Genomic DNA, 23,175 nt, shown 5'->3' with positions numbered 1-23,175 from the left:
TCTCCAGCTCATTACACTACAATCATTAGTTAGTTAATTCAATTCCCTTCATTTTTTAATTTAAAATGGAAAACAAAATTTACATCTTATTGTATCAATTATATACAGGAAAAATGCTTGATTCTCATTAAAGTAATGCATGTCATATAGACACATCAGATTAAAATATACCCTGATGTAAGTACAGGCAGTTCATAACAAAAATAAAATAGTTTTAAAGTAATAAAACATTCAGACATCGATAAAAACAAAATCTTGATAATGAAAAAAACTTTTCCCATGAAAACAAAAATCCAAGAAGCAGCACCAGAGCAAGTCTAATGTGACTGTTTTTGAAGAACTTTTTACCCTTGAAAAGCAATGAAAATTACTCTCTTTTCTTTTTACATCTGATAGCACAGAAGGTGACATCAAGGTACAATGTATTTAAAGATCAAGTCTGTGAAATTCATGCATACACAATGAGATTTCTGAGATAATGTTAATGTTGAGCTCTATTTACAATTTAGTATGGTCAGATCAATTCATTCAGAAAACACTGAGAAACATCCTTACTGGGAGGAATCAAAAGCACTTCTTACAATTTAACATTGATCTACACTTACAGACCAGTTAAATTTCAATCAATTTCTTCTCCAAGTCCTGATCATTGTAACACAATATGAGAGGTCGCGTATATTTAATTGAATATAACAATTAACACATCATTTCAGAAATACTCAATATTAGCATATTACTCACGTCTTGAAGTTAAAAATGCAAATAAGGTATACTAAAGTCCTCGGAACAGTTTAATCTACATTGTATAACGATAATACCAGGTACGTATATTAATATACGTACCTAATAATACTAAACAAATTAATGATGTAGCCTGACACTGATATTCTTGTAAGAACATACAATTACAAACTGTATGTTTTTGCTGTTTAACAACATTTTTATTAATGAAACTTTTCATATAAATCTTAAAACACTTTCACTGTGAGTTTGCTGGCAGTAACTTAATCTACCTATGCCACCTATGGCAATGAAGACCAAGATCAGCCAGCACTTCCTTGCCTTTCTATCATGGTCTGCACTGTTTGCTATTCAGTCAGTACATGTTTTGAAAGTTTCCCTAAAGATGATGAATGGTTTTGTCCAAATTGAAGGATGGACAATTCCATTTAAGATATTAAGCATGGTAAGGGTTAATGAAATTAGCTGTTAAGAGTTTTATGTCTAAACATGTTTAATTTTATAATGTAAAAACCAATCGATAAAAATACATTTAATTCCCCTATTACAACATTTTATTTTGTTTATATATCTATATATGTACGACTTAATTATACTCAGCAGTAAACTAGTATATAAGTTTTACCCTTACCATTGGACTACCCGTGTTAAACTAAATGATTTAGACATTCTGAGAATAACAGCTGAAAAAGTACCCTATTAATTTTAAGAACGTGTTTTTTGCAAAAATTACTAACGACCAAATTCACTGAATACCTTATAATCCCAGCTGTTACTTTAATTATAAATACAGTGAATAGACATCAGAACTAACAAGATTTCTTTTTAAGGAACCCAGATGTGTGTTCGCCGCCACCACAGTACTTCCTCAAAAAATGACATCACAGTTGGAAACATACTCTTATGTGACAAAATTGTACTAAAAACAGGAACCTAAAAGTGCAACCGGCTTCTGATTTACATTAACAGAAATAAGATGATTTTTACCGATTCGTTCATTCGAGTGTGTAACTTTAACAAGCACTTTAGTAAAGCTTTATTAGTCAATTGCATAACTATCTATTAAATCAATCCATTTGACAGTAAGGGAGTATGCATTTTGTAAATGAAGAGAAACAAAAACCTGCAATAAGTATCAGCAAACACCGAGGAAGAGATATCACATACAAGCACACTTGTTAACATATTATATATTATTGGTGTGTATTAGTGTTGTCACTATCACTGGATTCATGACTGTCATTTGCGTATCTATTGTCTTGCTCCGGTAAAGAATTAAGAGAATCATCAGCTGGGTTACTCGATGCCATGGCAATAATCTCATCATCGTCGTCATCATCATCATCGTTTAAAATATTAACATTGAATTCATCAATAACCGGACCAGTGTCTGAATACATCATGTAATGTTCGTCATAATCCTCGAAATTATCGTCGTAAAAATTTTCATTGTCAGAGTTCTCGCGATCACTTCCATTATCCTCAGCTTGATCATCTTGTTCAAAATACCCGTTTAAAAGAACATCGCCATTATTACCATCTACGTCTGGCGCCACTTCAATCACAGGTCCTACACTGTTATCTATAGTCCCGCTTTCATTAATTAAACTATTGTCCATTATAAGTTGTTGATTATTATTCTGACCAACTTGATCATCATAGTAATGTTCTAAATCAGGATTTTCTGTTTCCTCATCATCATCGTCGTCGTCATTATTATCATCCATATCCTCCTCATTCCATTCACCCATTTCACGAGCGATACTCCTATACCTCGTCTCTCGTAAAACACCTTTCGCTCGCAATGTCTTTGGATGTTCTGGCCCGAGAATTTCCTCACTAACTCTTGCCCACTTTTTAAAATATTCATAAGCTTTTTTGTAGTTGTTGTTGTCTTCGTAAACAATTCCAATATTGATATACAGTCTTGAGGTAAGAATATGGTATTCACCATACATTTGCATGCACAAATCCATTGCCTGATTATACAACTGCAATAAAATCAATAAACTAGCATATTAATGAATCTGAAGATTTCAAAATAGAAAAGATATTTTGGTAAGTATTTTAAGCTTTAAAGATCTAAAAAATTCAAACGCAAGGACAAAAGTTCATTGTGCATTGTTTTATACAGCTGTGCAACAACAAAACTTTCATACAACATTACTGTTCATAATTTCATCCCTTTTGTACTTTTATTTTATTTAATGCACAAACATGATAGATCCAAGCATTTTATATATTAAGTAATTATCTTATGCTGATAAAAAATAACATGCATCTGAAATATTTCAGACACTCTGATAACTTTTTTTGAAGTTTACTCTCAAATTTATTCAATAAGGTACTCTCAAATTTATTCAATAAGGCAGCATAGATTTTTTCATACATTATTGCTTTGGTCCATATTTAAGAAATATATGCTCAACACATGTTGCATAATACTCTATTAATTGCCAGTGTGCTTATCAGCAATATCTATTTAAATCCAGATAAAGATATTGAAAAATCCTGTTATGCTTTTTTTCCCCAGCTGAGGTCTTAGTAAAATTATTCATCTTAGTAGAAACACTCACCATTTCATCTTTGTTCAACCGCTTGCTTTTCCTAAGAAAATTTTTTAATTGTACAATGTCATAAAGTCCCATATCTGATTTCACTGTATAGACAGATGTACAAAATGTTATTGAAAGTGTAAATAAATACTTCAAACCTTTAATTGTTCCATACAACCTCTTGGAGCCAGCACACCTTTGGTCATTAATGCTTCAGCGTAGTGACCTTGATCATTTAACTGTAATATACATATTCATTTTAAAATAGAAACAAGGAACATCGCAATGCGATGCAACTAGGTTTTCAGCAAAATATTTCACAGAAGCTTTGTCATGAAGGGGCATTTGTTTTTAATTGAACTTTTAGGAGGAATTATGGCTTTTTTAATATTCCTCAAACAAAAATGATTGAGAAATTTTATGTTGTCTATTCGCCTTTTTTTCCCAAATGTTTTAGAAAGGTAAACAGTACTTTATTTTTGCTTAATTTTTGCATTTTTTCGTCTCTTGTCATTTTCTTTTGTCAACAATATTGGCGTGTGGTGTTTTGTGCGATATCAAGAAAAGTATGTTCACAATTTTAAAAAAATACTTGAATGATGTCTTGGTAGAAACATGGGAATTTAGTGAGCACCAGGGCACTTGATGACAAAGCTTCTGTGAAAGTTTGGTCAAAATCCATTGAGAAATGTAGGAGAAGTTGCGCACAGTACAAATTGTTCACTATATATTCTGTATAAGGAAAAAATATACAAAGGGCCATAATTCGGTCAAATATTATCCAATCACAAACCCCCGACAATATGTGCCAGGCACTTGATAACAAAGCTTCTAAGAAAGTTTGGTCAAAATCCGTTGAGAAATGTAGGAGGAGTTGAGCACAGAAGAAATTGTTCTCTATATATTCTGTATAAGGAAAAAATATACAAAGGGCCATAATGCAGTCAAATATTATCCAATCACAAAACCCCGACAATATGTGCCAGGCACTTGATAACAAAGCTTCTAAGAAAGTTTGGTCAAAATCCGTTGAGAAATGTAGGAGGAGTTGTGCACAGAAGAAATTGTTCACTATATATTCTATATAAGGAAAAAAAACAAAGGGCCATAATTAGGTCAAATATATACCAATTGCAAAACCCTGGCAATATGTGTCAGGGCACTTGATGACAAAGCTTCTGAGAAAGTTTGGTCAAAATCCGTTGAGAAATGTAGGAGGAGTTGCGCACAGAAGAAATTGTTCACTATATATTTTTATATAAGGAAAAAAAACAAAGGGCCATAATTAGGTCAAATATTATCTAATCGCAAAACCCCGACAATATGCGCCAGGGCACTTGATAACAAAGCTTCTAAGAAGTTTGGTCAAAATCCGTTGAGAAATGTAGGAGGAGTTGTGCACAGAAGAAATTGTTCACTATATATTCTATATAAGGAAAAAACAAAGGGCCATAATTAGGTCAAATATATACCAATTGCAAAACCCTGGCAATATGTGTCAGGGCACTTGATGACAAAGCTTCTGAGAAAGTTTGGTCAAAATCCGTTGAGAAATGTAGGAGGAGTTTGCGCACAGAAGAAATTGTTCACTATATATTTTATATAAGGAAAAAAAACAAAGGGCCATAATTAGGTCAAATATTATCTAATCGCAAAACCCCGACAATATGCGCCAGGGCACTTGATGACAAAGCTTCTGTGAAAGTTTGGTCAAAATCTGTTGAGAAATGTAGGAGGAGTTGCGCACAGAAGAAATTGTTTACGCCCGCCCGCCCGTCCGCCCATCCGCCCGCCGACATACCTCAATCTAATAACCAGTTTTTTCCTTCGGAAAACCTGGTTAATAAAAAGCTAATATAAAGTCATCCCAAATATAATATCATTTAAACAAATGTTTAAACAGCTATATAGCTATTTTTGTGAGAAAAAAAACAAACAAACAAAAACAAGTGTGATCCCTATACGTCACCTTCTGCCCAAGCATGCATTTATAGAATGGCCCTTTATCAATTTTGGGAATATAAAGTTAAGTATGCCAACAGTATAGAGCCTAGTCAGACTGCACAGATGCAGGGCTTACTGAGGTCTATACTGGCAATAAAGCCTTAACACTTTTTAAGTTCCAGCAAGTAAGGGTTAAAATTGAAATGTATGTACCTCTTGGAATATTTTCAATGCCTTGTCTATATATTTATTTCCCTCATTAAGGGCATCTGTTCCAGTGAGTTCAGGTCCCCCACCACAAGCTTCCCAACTCTCCATGTTAAATGCCAACTTCATCAAACTCATACCCAACTTGAACTGAAATAAGTCAAATAGTTATTTCTGGGTAATTTTCAACAAGAATAATTATTCTGGAAAAAACGGGGTCAAAAAATGATCTGAAATTTGTTCAGAAATTGTTTTTTTTCCAGACATTAATCAAATATTACACAAGTCTCAGAATAATATTTCCAGTCTAGTCATGTCAAAATACGCATAAATTCCTGTGACTACTTAAGTTGGTGATTCCACTTATAAAATTGAGTCACAAGACAATCATATCTACTGAAAAAAGCGTTGTAGATCTTCAAAAAGAAATTCAAATCGACACAAGGTACCGGTAGTTATGAATCTAGTCAATTTTTTAATTTATTCATCAACTCAAATTTCAAATCAATAGTTATGATATTATATGCTATGTACTCACTCTATGATATGTCCCTGGAAGTGTTTTTCGTAACGTTATAGATTTACGACCATAATGTATCGTCTTTCGTAAATCTGGTAGCTGACTAGGTGATACAAAATCATTCAACTTAAGTTTCTGGAAAAAAAAAATTCAGAGAATTGCTAAATGAATTTTGAGAAAGACAAAAAAAAACATACTATACTGTTTATATGATACGTCATTTAGGGACACCATTAGGGCATACCATATAAATAGCACCTCCTCATATAATTCTGACATAAAGACAAACAGTTTATTATACTATACAGTTCTACTTTGAGGGCATACAGGTCATATCTTTCTTCATCACATTTTTTTTTGCCATAAGAGCACACCATCTATATCCAACACCATCATATATTGCAGCCATGAGGACTGCAACTTCAATCTTACCTTATCACATATTTTCAGCCATGAGGGCTAAAATTTATAAATTACCTCATCATATATTTCAGCCATGAGGGCATACAATTCAACCATTCTATGAGGTCTAGCACCAAGTTCTTTCTCTTCTATCTTCAAAGCTGTCTTCAATAACTCCAGTGCCTCATGGTATTTACCAGCTTGTATGCTACAATATAAAACTAATCTCTACAATAATATGGCCGTCATTTCTTTACAGATTAATTTATTCTGATGTAAATGAAATCCTAGCTGGGATTAAATTCTGAGAAAATAATAGACAAAGCATCTTCTTTCCTGCAAAGTGATAAGCCTAAGTTTTAAAGAAGTTAACAATACAATATACCTAAAGAATAACCATTATTAAAAATTATTAAACTTGTTTAATGGCATACATAAAGTACTAGTAATTGTCTACGATAAAATTAGAATTTATTTTTACTGTTAAGACTGCAGGATGTTTCTGTTGAAAGATAACAAATAGGTATTTGTTTATTTCATAACATTTCACTTTTCTAAAATCAGAACATATTTGGTTTATAAATTAACACATTCTTAACCTTCTTCATATTCCAAGATTGTAACGATATCAAAATTGAGCAAAAGTCTCTTTTTAAAACCCTGGATTCTGATATCAACTTTTTGTCCACATTAATAAAACATGAAAGAACACCATTTTATTTATGTAAGAATTAAAATGTTACTTACACAACTCTACAGACTTTCTCATATCTGATGGAGACAGCCTCTTCATTAACATTATCATCCTCCTCAAATCTTGTCAACGCCTCCTCATATTGTGATATCATATCAGATGCACTGCCAACCTGAAATATTGATATATAAATATACAGAATATACTGCCAACCTGAAAAATTGATATATAAATATACAGAATATACTGCCAACCTGAAATATTGATGTACAAACATACAGAACCTACTGCCAACGTGAAATATTAATATACAAACATACAGAACATATTGCCAACCTGAAATATTGATATATAAACATACAGAACATACTGCCAACCTGAAATATTGATGTACAAACATACAGAACATACTGCCAACCTGAAATATTGATATATAAACATACAGAACATACTGCCAACCTGAAATATTGATGTACAAACATACAGAACATACTGCCAACCTGAAATATTGATGTACAAACATACAGAACATACTGCCAACCTGAAATATTGATATATAAACATACAGAACATACTGCCAACCTGAAATATTGATGTACAAACATACAGAACATTACTGCCAACCTGAAATATTGATGTACAAACATACAGAACATACTGCCAACCTGAAATATCGATGTACAAACATACAGAACATACTGCCAACCTGAAATATTGATGTACAAACATACAGAACATACTACCAACGTGAAATATTGATATACAAACATACAGAACATACTGCCAACCTGAAATATTGATGTACAAACATACAGAACATACTACCAACGTGAAATATTGATGTACAAACATACAGAACATACTACCAACCTGACATATTGATTATTAAGATAGATTAAACGATTTACCTTTCTCCAAAATGCCAGAAGGTCTGAGCTGAACTCTTCATTGTAGAGAACATCAAATACCCTCCAATCACATAAACATTTACTCAGTCCATATTTGTCTTCCAAACACACAAGCTGATATGGATATTCCTGAAATATTTAACAAAATGTTTGACTAAACAGATTGCAGTATAAGCCATTACTTAATCATAAGTTTTTTGTAATAAATGCAACATAAAAAGTTAACCAGAAAATATCTTCATACACTGCATTATACATATTGATACACAAAGCAGCCTCAGCTATTTTTACACAATATTTTTACAATGATGAAACTAATATTACAGTCTATGGACTTGGCTAACCTGATATCAGCCGAGGCTGATTTTGATGGGTCAGCTTGTAACCTATATTCTGTAAAGTCATTTACAATTGGTTTCTGATAATAAACTGTAATATTCAAGACCACACTTTATGACTTAGTTTGTTTAAGAGAATATTACCTAGAGTCAAGGTCAATGTCACTTAGTATTGATTGTCATATGTCGCTGTCTCGACCAATCTTGGACAAGGAGATATTGTAAGTTTACAATAATTTGTTAGTCATACAATAATTATCAATATTATGTGCATGTAATGAATATTTATACTTCAAGTGTTGTAACCTTCTTAAAAATATCTCAAAAATCATTTAATGATCCAATCTATTGGCCAATGGCAAATATCTGATGAAGAGCAAAGAGAGCAGCAGCTTTTTCTTTGACATTAAATTATAACACCAAACAACAGGCCAATAGTTGAATACATTCTCTAAGTACATCTAGTATAATTGTACAACATTTCCAAGTTCCCATTCAACCAGTAACACTAAAATTACCTCCACAAATCTGTCAACATTTTCTACATGTTCAAAATAGTCGGCCAGTTTTTTATGCCACCAGTTATACACTAATAGGTCGTTCTTCCTCTACTTCTATATTCTCATCTACCTGTTCATCTTTCTTCTGAAAGTACCTGTAAACAATGTCTCAAATATAATAATGTGTTACTTTTCTTTAAAATATCATACATTTACTTTCCAAGAAATTTCCTATTACCTGTGTTGTGACAAGGACTCCCACGTTTAAAATTTTTGGTAAATGTTTACACGATTGTTAAGAACAAGAAACAATACGGTTAAAATGGTGGTACTTCTATGTACTATACTACACCATGTATTTGAGTCACCAAATGATGACATACTTTCTATTTTTAATACATGTACAAATAAATAATGTTCAAAACTCATCACGATTGAGTCAGCACACATTTTCTGCATTGTATCCCCATTTCGCTCTTTTGAAAGATCAAAGAAAAGTCAACTTTACCATAAATGTATTATGTCATGAGCAATTATTGCACGGTGATGCTGTGTTGAGGGTTGTAAACACCCATTTTCAATTTTTTACTTTGGAATAAACAAATTAGAATTGATAGAATTCATGATTATAGGCAATGATTATGATATTTTGTAAGACAATATGGTCATTTCGATTAAACGGTAAAAAATATTATAAAGTTTAGGAATGAAAATCGGAATGAATCCGTTTTAAACACGTAACCATGGGGGCCTTAGTTCTGATATGAGAACTGTGTTCTGACATGAAAAGAATAGAAAATATTCATACAAATGAGTTCATAAATAGGTTTCACTGTACATTGTACAATGTTTGAACCTCGAATTAGCTAGGATAACCCGAAATATTTCTAATTATGGGGTATGGTTATTTAGACAAAATACAGTTAGACTGAATACATTTACATGGTTGACTGAACAAATTAAGATTTAATTAAACTAGAAGAGAAAATATAACTACTTGCTTATAAATGTATTTTGACATTCAAGTTAGAAAGAAATGCATATTGAAAGACAAAATAGCAGTTGAAACTGGTCATTAAAATAATTCTTTAATAATATGGGTTAGCAACAGGTATATTAAAGTATGATGCAAAACTAGATCACTGTTCTAACACTTGGCTGACAAGTTTTAAAACTTCATGTACCTTCTGTGAGCACAAAACTAGGAGGTAATTAATAGCATTATATCAATAGTATTTGGTACGAGCAAAGAAATGATCAAACATATGAGGATACTCTGTCAATAAACCAACACTGTCAAATACATAGAAAATTAAAAACTTAAATTGTAATCTTATGATAAAATACAATGTACATATAGCTTTACCTATGTCTAACAGCTTTACTGAGTGTTCTATGGTAAAAGTCTATCCTTCCCTCACTACTCTCACCGTAAGGTCTCAGGTACGGCTGCAGTATATGGAATACCCTCAACCATTTACTATCTGATAGAAAACCAACATCCTTCTTCGTCTCTTTCTCTGATGTCTCTTTCTCATCTACATTAAATATAATCAGTAATAAAATGTCTTAAAGGGACTCCACTGAGGTTTTTTGACATGATGGGACAAGAAATAATATTTTGTGATTAGTATACCATTTGATATAGATCTAGAACAATAACTTGTGTGCAAAATTTCAAATCATTCGCTCCTTAGTTTTCATAAATAATCATTCTTATTGTGAAAAATGACCAAAAATTCTTTTCACTCAAATTGTGATAATACAAAATTTTCAATTTTTTTCTGAGATTTTATTCTTAAATTTTCTTTTGCATATTGTTCCGTTTTAAGTGTCCCAGCTGATCTATGCAAGAAATTCATATTTTATGATTTTATGCTTTTAAACCTCAGTGGAGTTCCTTTAATGTCTAACTGCTAAAAAAAATTACATTTTATATACTTTACATTATTTAAACCAATGAATGGGAATAAAATACATATTTAACATCGAAATGTATGTTTTTTTAGCAAATAATTACTTATTTTTTGTGTTCAACAATATTATTATTGCCTGAGTTTTTAGTAAGGCTAACATATAGATCATAATGCATCTTTCAAGTGTAACTTGAGACCCCATGAGCATAAACTTGGAAAAACAAACATCTGAAGGCTAGATTTCCCTGGCAGGATTCAAGTCAACAGCAGAGAAGGCAAATGAGTTAAACCCTTGAATCATAACCATTCAGCCATAGAATACAAAAAGCAATAATTTATAAATCTATGATTATCTTTACATAACATCAATTAAAATGTAACTATTCAGCCCAGGAGAATGAAAGTCTATAAGATAATAGTACATAAATACATCAGTATCACAAACCTTTTTCATCGAAAGGAGCTGGTGGCATTAGTTTGTCCTCATCGGCCAGAATGTGACGAAGCTCTGACTCGAGAAGACCAGCTGCTGAGGCTTCCAGTAAACAAAGTGTTGCCACAATAAGAGTCCCTCCACACTCGCCCTCAAACCTCTTTAACAGTTCTTCTAGCAAACTGAAAATGAAACCACAAGAATGTGAAAGGGGATGTTCTTCCTAATATGTATTATGTCCCTCCGAGTCGTATTTTAATATCTTTTCATTTTATGAAACCTGATCCTGCTAAATTTCTTAAATGCACTTGTCCAGCTTCCATTTTTGAAACTGTCCATTATCAGTTTTTTGGGATATGCAATCAAAATTTGAACTTGGTCAGCCAACAGTAAAGAGGCCTGATCAGACAGCATTAATGTATTCACTTGCCTTGCTCTATGCAAATGGCAAAGGCTAATCACCTTTGACTCTGGCAGGTAAGGGGTCAAAGTAAGATTGTAACAATTAAATGTAGATCTCTGGTCAAACTTTCAAACGTGTAAAAAATTTGTTAACTGTCAACTTATTTACAGTGATTTCTCACCTAATATAACAGAGGCCTATGAAAGGCCTCTTCCCAAATGAAATTGTCTTTAAAATCATGCAGTTTTCAAAAAAATCTGAACTTACACCAGCTTTTTCACTTCCCAAATTAGCAATTTAAGTGTTATTTTTCCCAAAAATCAGGAGGACAAGGCCTCTTCCTAATAAAGTGAGGAAAATAAGTGATATAGTAACAGATGTAATTAGTTATAAACCGGTATTATACTTACTTGAGTATACCATCAGGTAGACAGTTAATTCTCTCATCAACGGCACCACTACGACTGTACTGGCATAACTCCTCACAAGCTACCGTCAACCACAGCGGATTCTCTGATGAATTGTGAGCTAATAGTTTCTCTACCTGACTTGATGACATTCTCTTGTTATACTTTGTCATCATTTCTTTTACTATAGCCTGCCGATAAACAACTACATCAGTGACACTTCATAATAAATAGAAATGCTTCTTACATGACCTTCCATGCCAAATCTTGTCCCACAGATATACAGTTTTGTCATAAGGCTGCCCCTTTCTTTTGTTAAATTTTGTATGCAATGATGTTACTTAGATACAGCCAAGCCCAATACTGTAAATCTTCCAAACCTTTTAAGCAGCATAATTGAGCTCTACAATATTTCTTACATCACATGCCATGATAATCTGCATATCATTTTTCATGAAATTGTTTCACAATTGTGTTGTTCAAGCAAGATGTTACTGACTGATTTTATTTTGGTGAGTTGTGGGTTAGGTCACAACAACATTTAGATTGCCTTATGACCACTTTCCTACTTTACTGGTGGAGGAAGACCTCAGGAAACTCACTTTGAAAGCAGGCAACTCAGTAGAATTACCGACCTTCCATAAGCCTGGTTAATAGCTTCCCCACTAGAAAGAATCCAAAGTCTGTAGTGAGACTCTAGTACTGAGAGTCAAAAGATTCATTCCAGCAAATTAAATCACTCCTCAACAGAACCCCAACTAAATGCTTTTAAATCTTATACTGTTATAAGATGAGCCCATGATTTGTTTAAACAACTTTAGCAAGTACATGTATTTATGGAATTCTTTTTGTCCCCTATTTCTATTAACTCACTCATTGTACCTTTTTGTTACTAACAATATTCTTAATAGGCATAATTCGAGAGTGTTTCAATAAGCTTATAGCTTCCAACACAATCAAACTAAAATAAATTTGTGTAAACTGATAGACATAAAAAATTATGTCACAAAAATACTTTTGTTATATAGTACAATAAAATAAAACTTATAAAAAATCACTTTCTATAGATAAACTTGTTGATCACGTAGTATAGGAACAAACCTTTCTTGAATTTATATCCAGAGGTGAGATATTGAGCTCTATAGGTTTGGTTTCCCTCTTCATCAGTGTTTTATGCTGCATTGACTGATTTATTGAAGAAAACACACATCGTACATGAGGAGACAGTTTTCTTGGTACCCAGCTCATCACCTTCGCAGCTTGTTCCTCAGAAAACTTTAACATGCAAGTATTTACATATATTATATATAAAGTTGATTATAAAATTGGTTATCGAAAAGTTATACTAGAGATAAGAATAAGGTAAGGAAACTTGTTTCAATGAAACAAATTAAATTAAAATTACACATAATTACTATATAGATTTTGCTGCCAAAGTCTTCATAAAAATACAGAAGTGTAACAGCAAAATACTGAATATGTAGATCTATACATACCAATGATGAACAAAGATGTGTGGAAATGGCATGACAAGGTTTTTTTTAATTTTATTTCAAAAATCATCATCAAATCAATAGATGTTAAATTTGACAAATGTGATTTCATGCGCTAGAACAAGTCAAAGCAATTAAAGAGTTTTAAAAGTTAAAAATTTACCTGAAAAAAAAAACAACAAAAAACAGTAGCATTAAAGACTTTAGCTTGATATTTACCTGGTTTAGAGCATCAACAACAATGATAATGGGTTGAGTGTTTGGATTTGACAACATACTACAACACATCTGAGCTGCTCCGTTCACATCGCGTGGCATATTTGAATCCTGGTACATAAAATGAAACATTCAGTTACATAAACACAAATTTTGCTTACATCATAAAATGACAATCATATTTTTATCCAAGTATTACTCATTTTCATTACTCTTTTTGTTTTGTTTCGTTTTAACTTCCCACCTACACAGTATTGCTCATATGGTGACTTTCCAGCTTTACTGGTGGAGGAAGACCTTGGGTGCCCTTATGTGTATTATTTCAGACATGAACGAGCACCTGAGTAGAACCACCGACTTTCCATAAACTAGCTGGATAGCTTCCTCACATAAAAGAATCCAAAGTCCCTGTCAGGATTTAAACCCTAGTGGTGAGAGGCAAGTGGTTTGAAGTCAATGACCTTAACCACTCGGCCACTGATGCCCCTACTTGTTATCATTATTCAAGTCTCAAACTAGTGTCCTGTAGACTTGAAAGCCAGCAACCAATATGGTTCTTCCATACCATTCAGCAGAAACAGTCATGAGTGACAAGTTATAAGAGAACCCTTCCACTTACGGCTAAATTCTAACAGTTGCAACCACTTTTGCATACAGACACAACAAAACAGCCATTTTGCGCCAACAAAACTTCTGGAAACAGGAAGACTCTAAAGATCTTTGACTCTTTAAACAAACTAAATGAGAAGTTCACCAAAAGTGAGCTCGATTAAATTTTTTCCTTGCACCTACATTTATAAAATCCATTTCTCTAAGAAGACGTTTTAACATTGGTTCAAGATTTGTAGAACCAGGTACTGCACCAACAAAGTGGAAGAATAAATGCCATGCTTTATTATCTGACCTGAAAACAAAAATTTAGGAAAGGATACGTATTTAAAAGTTGAAATTTTAATGTTCTTGCTGTAAGGATAATCAGATATTTAAAGATATAATGTGTTTTTGTTGTTTTGTTTTTCCTTCTTGTCATTAAGCTGATTCAACCCATTTTTTTTTTGCCATTTCTCAGCGGTCAATCCATCCCAACCACTTTTCTCGATATCTAACAAACAATTACCATTTTCCCTGCAAGTAACACACTATTAATCCAAAATGATTTCTTTCATAGAAGAATTTTGCCTTTCCCTACTATCATACTAGATACCCATAGATTTTTAATCTGATGCTCTTCCTTTTCACGTAGTCAGGCAGACAGCTTCTTTCAAATAATGAGTTTTATATACAAGGTGACCAGAATAAGTTATTCAAGACAAGAATAAAATACTTTATGAACATTAAAGTAAACATCAAACCTTTTTAATGAGCCATCTTTTATTCTTTTGGAGAACTTGTCTGCAAATTTACAAAGCACCGATGATTTTCCAAGTCCTGGGTCACCAACTAATAATAATGGCACATCCTTATCATCTCTGAACACATAATCCTCAATCTATAAAATAACATAATCCTCAATCTATAGATAAAATTATCCTCAATCTAAAAATAATATGATCCTTAATCTATAGAATACTATCATCCTCAATCTAGAAATAACATAATCCTCAATCTAAAAATAACATAATCCTTAATCTATAAAATAACATAATCCTCAATCTAAATATAACATCATCCTTAATCTATAAAATTACATAATCCTCAATCTATAAAATAACATAATCCTCAATCTAAATATAACATGATCATTAATCTATAAAATTACATAATCATCAATCTATAAAATAACATAACCCTCAATCTATGAATGAAATAACATAATCCTCAATCAATGAATGAAATAATATAATCTTCAATCTATGAATGAAATGACATAATCTCCAATCTATGAATGAAATAACATAATCTCCAATCTATGAATGAAATAACATAATCCTCAATCTATGAATGAAATAACATAATCTCCAATCTGTGAATGAAATAACATGATTCTATAATCTATGAAAAATCACAATCCTCAATGTATAAAATAATGCAATTCCCAAATCTGTAAGATATTGTAATCCTCAAATTATAAAGAAATGTAATCCTCAATCTATAAGATAACAGTCACAATCTTCAAATTATAAAAAAAACATGATCCTCAATCTATAACATAATCCTCAATTGATAACAAGAACTGTCGGAGGACAGTATTGGCTCGACTATTCAAAATGTTGTCACAAGGGTGATTTATTGAGTATAATAATGCTAGTTACCTATGAATACATAAAATTGACTGAAAAGGTACACAGGCTTGTTATAAAGATGTTTTATCAAGTAAATCACTGCTTTATTATTATGAATGCATAAAAATGTCCCCAAAAAGGTACAAACTCTTCAGTAGTTATGGAGATAACAGCTTACAAGCAAAATTTTACTATGAATTTTTAAGTTGAAAAAGGGGAGAAAAATCAGCCTAAATGCAAAATAGAATTATGGATCTTGGTCAGTGACCTACAATTATGATTCTAAATGCATATGTGAAGTTTTAAATAAATATCTTTAATAGTTATTGAGATATCTAATACTTGCATGTAAACATTAACCAATAGACTAAGTAGAAAAGGGGAGATGAATCAGCCTAAATGCGAGCAGAGTTATGGAACTTGGTCAGTGACATACAATTATGACTCTCCAATTATGACACTAAGCACATGTGTAAAGTTTCAAGTAAATATCTTTGAAGAACTATAACCTTTAACCAAAATTTCTTAGAGTTTCAAAGGGGCAAATAATTCTGCAAATATTGCAGTCAGAGTTATGCAATTTTGCAAACTGATGTACATTGTTACTATAAAAAAGTATTGTAAATTTCAATTGAATATCTCAAGCAATAATTGAGATATTTGACTTTACAAAAAAAAACATTAACCAAATTTCTAAGTTATAAAGGGGCATAATTCTGTAAATATTACAGGTAGAGTTTACCAACTTGTCAATATGATGAGCATTGTTACTATCAATAAGTATTGTAAATTTCAATTGAATATCTCAAGCAATAATTGAGATATTTGAATTTACAAAAAACTTTAACCAAAATTTCTAAGTTTAAAAGGGGCATAATTCTGTCAATATTGTAGGCAGAATTATCGAACTTGTCAATCTGATGTATATTGTTACTATAAATAAGTATTGTAAGTTTCAATTGAATATCTCAAGCAATAATTGAGATATTTGAATTTACAAAAAACTTTAACCAAAATTTCTAAGTTAAAAAGGGGCATAATTCTGTCAATATTGTAGGCAGAGTTATCCAACTTGTCAATCTGATGTATATTGTTACTATAAATAAGTATTGTAAGTTTCAATTGAATATCTCAAGCAATAATTGAGATATTTGAATTTACAAAAAACTTTAACCAAAATTTCTAAGTTAAAAAGGGGCATAATTCTGTCAATATTGTAGGCAGAGTTATCCAACTTGTCAATCTGATGTATATTGTTACTATAAATAAGTATTGTAAGTTTCAACTGAATATCTCAAGCAATAATTGAGATATTTGAATTTACAAAAAACTTTAACCAACGCAGACGCGGACGCCGGGGCGACTACAATAGCTCTCATATTCTTCGAATAGTCGAGCTAAAAAAAACTTAAACCTCAATCTATAAAATAACGTAACCCTCAATCTATTTAATAACATGATTCTAAATTTATAAGATAACATAATCCTCAAATTATAAAATAATATGATCCTCTATCTATAAAATATCATGATCTTTAATCTTTGAAATAGCATATTTTTCAATATCAGTAAATACTTACATCATCGACAATTCTTACAAACATTTTATGTTGTAATGGAAAACCACAATTTTAGTTACAATGAGCTTTTCATAATTGTGGCTAACATTTTGGCCACTTCATTTTTCCAGCACAGAATATTCTTAAGTTAAGAAAGTAACAATAGTACAAACCTTCTGTAACACATCCTCTCTACCTAACACTGTTGAACCTTTCAATCTCATAAAAGTTTCATGTTGTCTACACACTAAACTGTCTTGATTATTGAAAGACTGTGGCTGTTCTCCACAAAAATCATATAATATTCGCTGCTTACAAAAATCCAGTATCTGAAATAATTGTTTCATTGCCCAATATAAAATACATGTAACATAAAACTGTTTGTATTATATTTATATATTGGCATTCAATTTAAAGAAAAAATAAAGACTTCACATGTAACAAAAAAATCATGCTTTGTTACATTTTCAGAAACAACAAAACTAGCAATCACTTGAAAAATTTCAATGTAGATATAAAATTGTTATTCCAACCTGGCTTTTTATAACTACTATACGGGAGCTTTGGTGCAAATCAGTTGTAAATTACATGACATAAAGGAAAAGCTATGACAGTTTCACACTAACATCTATAATTATACCCTTAAATCAAATGTTAAAGCTGCACGCCTCCAGATGAGCCAAAATATTTCAAGAAATTTAATCTTAAGAAAAATGTATTAAGATCTTAAGAAAAGTAAAAAGATTCAATATTTAATTAATTATTAACATGTTATGTGCGATTCATGACCGATTTTGCAGTATCAATCACTATAATATTACTGCGTTACTAACGCAGTAAGAGGTATTTTTGTATATTTTGACCTCTTTTTTGGTAATTTACGTGGATTGTAAGTGCCGTTTGGAATGTGTATATTACTTTTTGTGTTCACTTCACAATATTTTACAAAAACATTTTCAAAATTTTCATGAAAATTAGCATCAATCTGGAGGCAAGCTGCTTTAACAATTTAATGCAATAATTCAATGTAATTGAATGTAATTTTCTGCAATAATTCAGTGATACAGATTATAACCTAAATATAGTTTATACAGAATTTATTCTAACTTTATTGTGAAGGAATTACCAGTTTATAGACACACCCTCAAATCTGTTCCTGGAACCAACCAGTACCAAGCAATAAGTGTAACATTTCTTGCTCAAGGAAACAGCAGCTTGCCCATGACAAGGTTTGAACCCAGCTGGCTAGCAATCTTTAGATTACTAGTCTGACATGTTAACCAATCAGCCATGCCACACTAACCTAGATTTAGTTACAAGATCTAAAATAATGTTGTTGTTATAAATAAGTTTAACATACAGAACGATGTAATGTATCTTCAAACACCAGTTTTGTATGTTTCTTTGAGTCTAAACCTTTATAATCACAGTGATACTTTATTATTCTTGCCGGCTGAAATCAGAAAATCAAGAAAAGGTTTGAATAATAAATTAATATGGCATAATTATATGAGGTATATGTGTTTACTGATGATAATAGCCTTATAAATTTGAACTTTCCATTGAAACAGTGAGAACTGAACCTTACATATAATGCCAAGTCTGGTTAATATTAATCTAAGTACATTGACTTAATGTGGAAGTACATGTACATGCTTCAATCAATATCAACAGTATTATTTCAACACAAAAAAAATTAAAAACATTGATAAGTGAGTCAAGAAAATTTTTGCCCTGTTTATATAATGAAGATCACATTGATAGTACTGTATAGTCATATGGCAATTTTCCCTAAAATGATATATGTGTTGGTTTTATACACAATTTATTTCTGATTGATTTGTGTACGAGGCAATAGGCTTATAGCAAACTGTCAAATCCGTTTCTGGAACCAACCAGTACTGAGCAATGAGTATAAAGTTTCTTGATCAAGGAAACAACAACTTGCCCCTGACAGGGTATGAACCTATGCAGCTAGTGATCAGTAGATTACTAGTCTGATGCATTAACCTGTCAACCATGCTGCCAATATATGTGTTGTGATAAGTTAACATGATCTTACCGGAAATTTTTGAGCAATCTTGTCTCCACATGCTTGAAGTTTATCTGATGCTGATGTTCGTTTAATGAAGTACTCCTGCTCTTCTTCAGGTACTTTCTCCAGTACAGAATCATGTCGTATCAGAAACAATGCTGACAAATTTAAAATAACAATCTTTAATTCTATATTAACATGGGTCAAACATGGAATTTGATATACTTTCAGTCAGAATAAACACGGTATATCTAACACAATATTGCCACAATAACTTTAAAATCCTCTTACAAGCATGGGTCGAACGTGTAATTTATTTTTAGTCAAACAGAGGGGAATAAACGTGGTATATCTAAAACAATATGCCACAGATGAATGACTTTATAATACTCTATAAACATGGAATGAACGTGTAATTTATTTTTAGTCAAACAGAGGGGAATAAACGTGGTATATCTAATACAATATGCCACAGATGAATGACTTTATAATACTCTATAAACATGGAATGAACGTGTAATTTATTTTTAGTCAAACAGAGGGGAATAAACGTGGTATATCTAATACAATATGCCACAGATGAATGACTTTGCTAAAGGTAGTTTAAGCCTGGAATATGGAATACCTAACACCCTTAACCATGGATAAAGAATTTTACTGAAGACAGTTTCTGCATGGAACACAGTTCATTTTATATTCAATATAAATCCATGAATGATACATAACATTCATGTTAACAACAGCTACACCACACCAAAATGTCATTTGAAAATAGCCATATCATCAATTTATTGCCTGGTATCACATTTCTTGTCAGACTTGACACTTAACTAAACAACTGTACACTAGTAAAATAGGATATAGCAATTTGCCCCCCCCCCCCCCCCCCGGACATATGCCACCCAGCAGAACCCACTTTATACATTAAACATAATACAAATTTCTACTGTGAGCAGGTAAATACTATTTTAAATGTATAGATAAATCAAAATATCCTGCTACAAATCCGCTGAAATGGATGAAAAGTAAAATACATATAAACTTATGTATCAATCTTACAATTATGATTATCTTCTCTGTAAGCTCCATACATCACTTCTAAATCCTCCATCAACAAGCCATATGTGTCTATATAATCTTCTATATGTTCATCTGGACAATCTCCCCACATTGGTACCCAGCCTACTCCTTCACTGTAACATAGATATAATAGGTGAATAGAAACATGGTACCCAGCCTACTCCTTCACTGTAACACAGATATAATAGGTGAATAGAAACATGGTACCCAGCCTACTCCTTCACTGTAACACAAATATAATAGATGAATAGAAACATGGTACCCAGCCTACTCCTTCACTGTAACACAAATATAATAGATGAATAGAAACATGGTACCCAGCCTACTCCTTCACTGTAACACAAATATAAAAGGTGAATAGAAACATGGTACCTAGCCTACACATTTACTGTAATACAGATATAATACATGTAGGTGAATAGAAACATGGTACCCAGCCTACATATTTACTGCAATACAGATATAATAGGTGAATAGAAACATGGTACCCAGCCTACACATTTACTGTAATACAGATATAATAGGTGAATAGCAACATGGTACCCAGCCTACATATTTACTGCAATACAGATATAATAGGTGAATAGAAACATGGTACCAAGCCTATATTTTCACTGTAACATCAAGGTATTTTGTATGGAAGTCAAAATACTATTTTGTTTACATTTTGCTTCCTTTTTATGACATTACTGTTCAGTGCTACATCCTTCATCCTTGATGGCTCTGTTCAAGTGTTCCCTTATCCCTGAAATTAAGGGGGAGAGTCCCTTGGCTTTCCCTTTACTAAGCAAAGATTGAATGTTGCCAGGAGAACAAGCAGTGAGTGTATGGGGTTTAACTTTGCACGAATATAGTATAGGTCATATGGCAACTTTTCAGCTTTACTGGTGGAGGAAGACCTCAGATGCCCCTCTGTACATTATTTCAGGTACAAACGGGCTCCTGAGTAGTAGCAGTGTTATTCCGTAAGCTTGCTGGACAGCTATCTCTCATGAAGAATCTGAAAAAGCTAGTTTGGCTCGAACCTACAGCAGTGAGAGGCAACTGGTTTGAAGTCAACGACCTTAACCACTCGGCCACTGACGCCCCACCCTAGCATTATAATATGACCAATCTTTGTACATGAAGTTGTCAAAATGTGATTGAATAATATAATTATGTACATTACAGATACCACATAAGAAATCAGTATAATTACAAACCTTGTAAAATTGAGGAAAATTGGCATGACATTGTTATAATAGCAGTTTTCAATGCTTGTCTGTATTTTTTCTTGACTTGTTGGATCTCGTCTCTCTGGATGTAAGGAACCCTGAAACATCAACACACATATACGAATCATCGAATGGTCTCTTAAAATATCTTAATATTCATTCAAACACTCCTTGTAATTTTGTCACTATAGACAAAGAAGAACAAGATCCATGTCAACATGGCCATTCCCCCCCGAATGTGTTTGCTCATTGGAAGAATGTACCGGTATATGTAGTAGAGCAGAATAATTCAATTTTAAGAGGTCTTTTGGTAATGAAAACTGATGGCTGAAGTGATAATAGATTTGAAACCTATGTGAATACTGATGGCTGAAAATAACAAAGGGCAATAACTGAAAAATAATGTAGGGTAGGTTATCATTCTTGTGTGCTGCACCCTCCTCAGTAAAATCTATCCACCTATGAAGTTTCAAGTTGATACCTCAAATTCTTTTTGAGATAAGCTCCCAACAAAATAGTATGAAAAAGAACAAAGGGCAATAACTCAAAAATTATATAGGGAAGAGTTATCATTCTTGCGCACAGCATTCCTCCTCAATAAGATCTATCCTCATTTCATGTTCACATCTCATACACTTTTGAGTTATGCTCCACTCAGGTGAAAAATTAAGTATGAAAACTAACAAAGGGCAATAACTAAAAAATGAAAGGTAGAGTTATCAGTCTTGTGCACTGCACACCTCCTGAGTGAGATCTATGGACCTATGAAGTTTCATGTTGATATCTCAAAGGCTTTTTGAGTTATTCTCTGGACAAAAATTAATTTTGAAAAATAACAAAGGGCAATAACTCAAAAATTATGCAGGATAGAGTTATCATTCTTGTGCACTGGACTCCTCCTCAATAAGATCCATCCACCTATGAAATTTCAAGTTGATACCTCAAATACTTTTTGAGATATGCTCCTGACAAAATAGTATGAAAAAGAACAAAGGGCAATAACTCAAAAATTATAGAGGGAAGAGTTATCATTCTTGCGCACAGCATTCCTCCTCAATAAGATCTATCCACCTATGGCATTTCATGTTGACATCTCAAACACTTTTTCCGTTATGCTCCACTCAGGTGAAAAATTAAGTATAAAAAATAACAAAAGGCAATAACCCAAAAATTATGAAAGGTAGAGTTATCATTCTTGTGCACTGCACACCTCCTGAGTGAGATCTATGGACCTATGAAGTTTCATGTTGATATCTCAAAGGCTTTTTGAGTTGTGCTCTGGACAAAAATTAATTTTGAAAAATAACAAAGGGCAATAACTCAAATATTATGCAGGATAGAGTTATCATTCTTGTGCACTGCACTCCTCCTCAATGAGGTCTATACAC

At 32.3% G+C, this 23,175-nt stretch overlaps 1 protein-coding gene across 1 annotated transcript; it reads right to left on the bottom strand.

Annotated features, from left to right (window-relative positions):
- Positions 1-1,422: 1,422 nt before the first annotated feature.
- Positions 1,423-21,885, bottom strand: LOC132717853 (TPR repeat-containing protein DDB_G0287407-like; the record flags this gene model as incomplete). Its single annotated transcript, XM_060701427.1, is given in 20 exon segments — positions 1,423-2,732; positions 3,455-3,535; positions 5,454-5,597; positions 5,986-6,102; positions 6,445-6,577; positions 7,117-7,235; positions 7,972-8,100; positions 8,828-8,930; positions 10,176-10,347; positions 11,171-11,340; positions 11,972-12,159; positions 13,070-13,243; positions 13,681-13,788; positions 14,470-14,581; positions 15,030-15,166; positions 17,632-17,787; positions 18,819-18,911; positions 19,521-19,651; positions 20,553-20,686; positions 21,776-21,885. Coding segments are annotated over 20 exon segments (3,309 nt in total), but the record flags the coding sequence as incomplete, so codon positions are not given.
- Positions 21,886-23,175: the final 1,290 nt, after the last annotated feature.

This window comes from Ruditapes philippinarum, unplaced genomic scaffold (genome assembly GCF_026571515.1).
Source record: "Ruditapes philippinarum isolate M1 unplaced genomic scaffold, ASM2657151v2 ctg1131_1_1_1_1, whole genome shotgun sequence".
NCBI classification, from domain to species: Eukaryota; Metazoa; Mollusca; class Bivalvia; order Venerida; family Veneridae; genus Ruditapes; species Ruditapes philippinarum.
The sequence above is the reverse complement of the archived record's forward strand: the minus strand, read 5'-3'. Positions and strand labels throughout refer to the sequence as shown.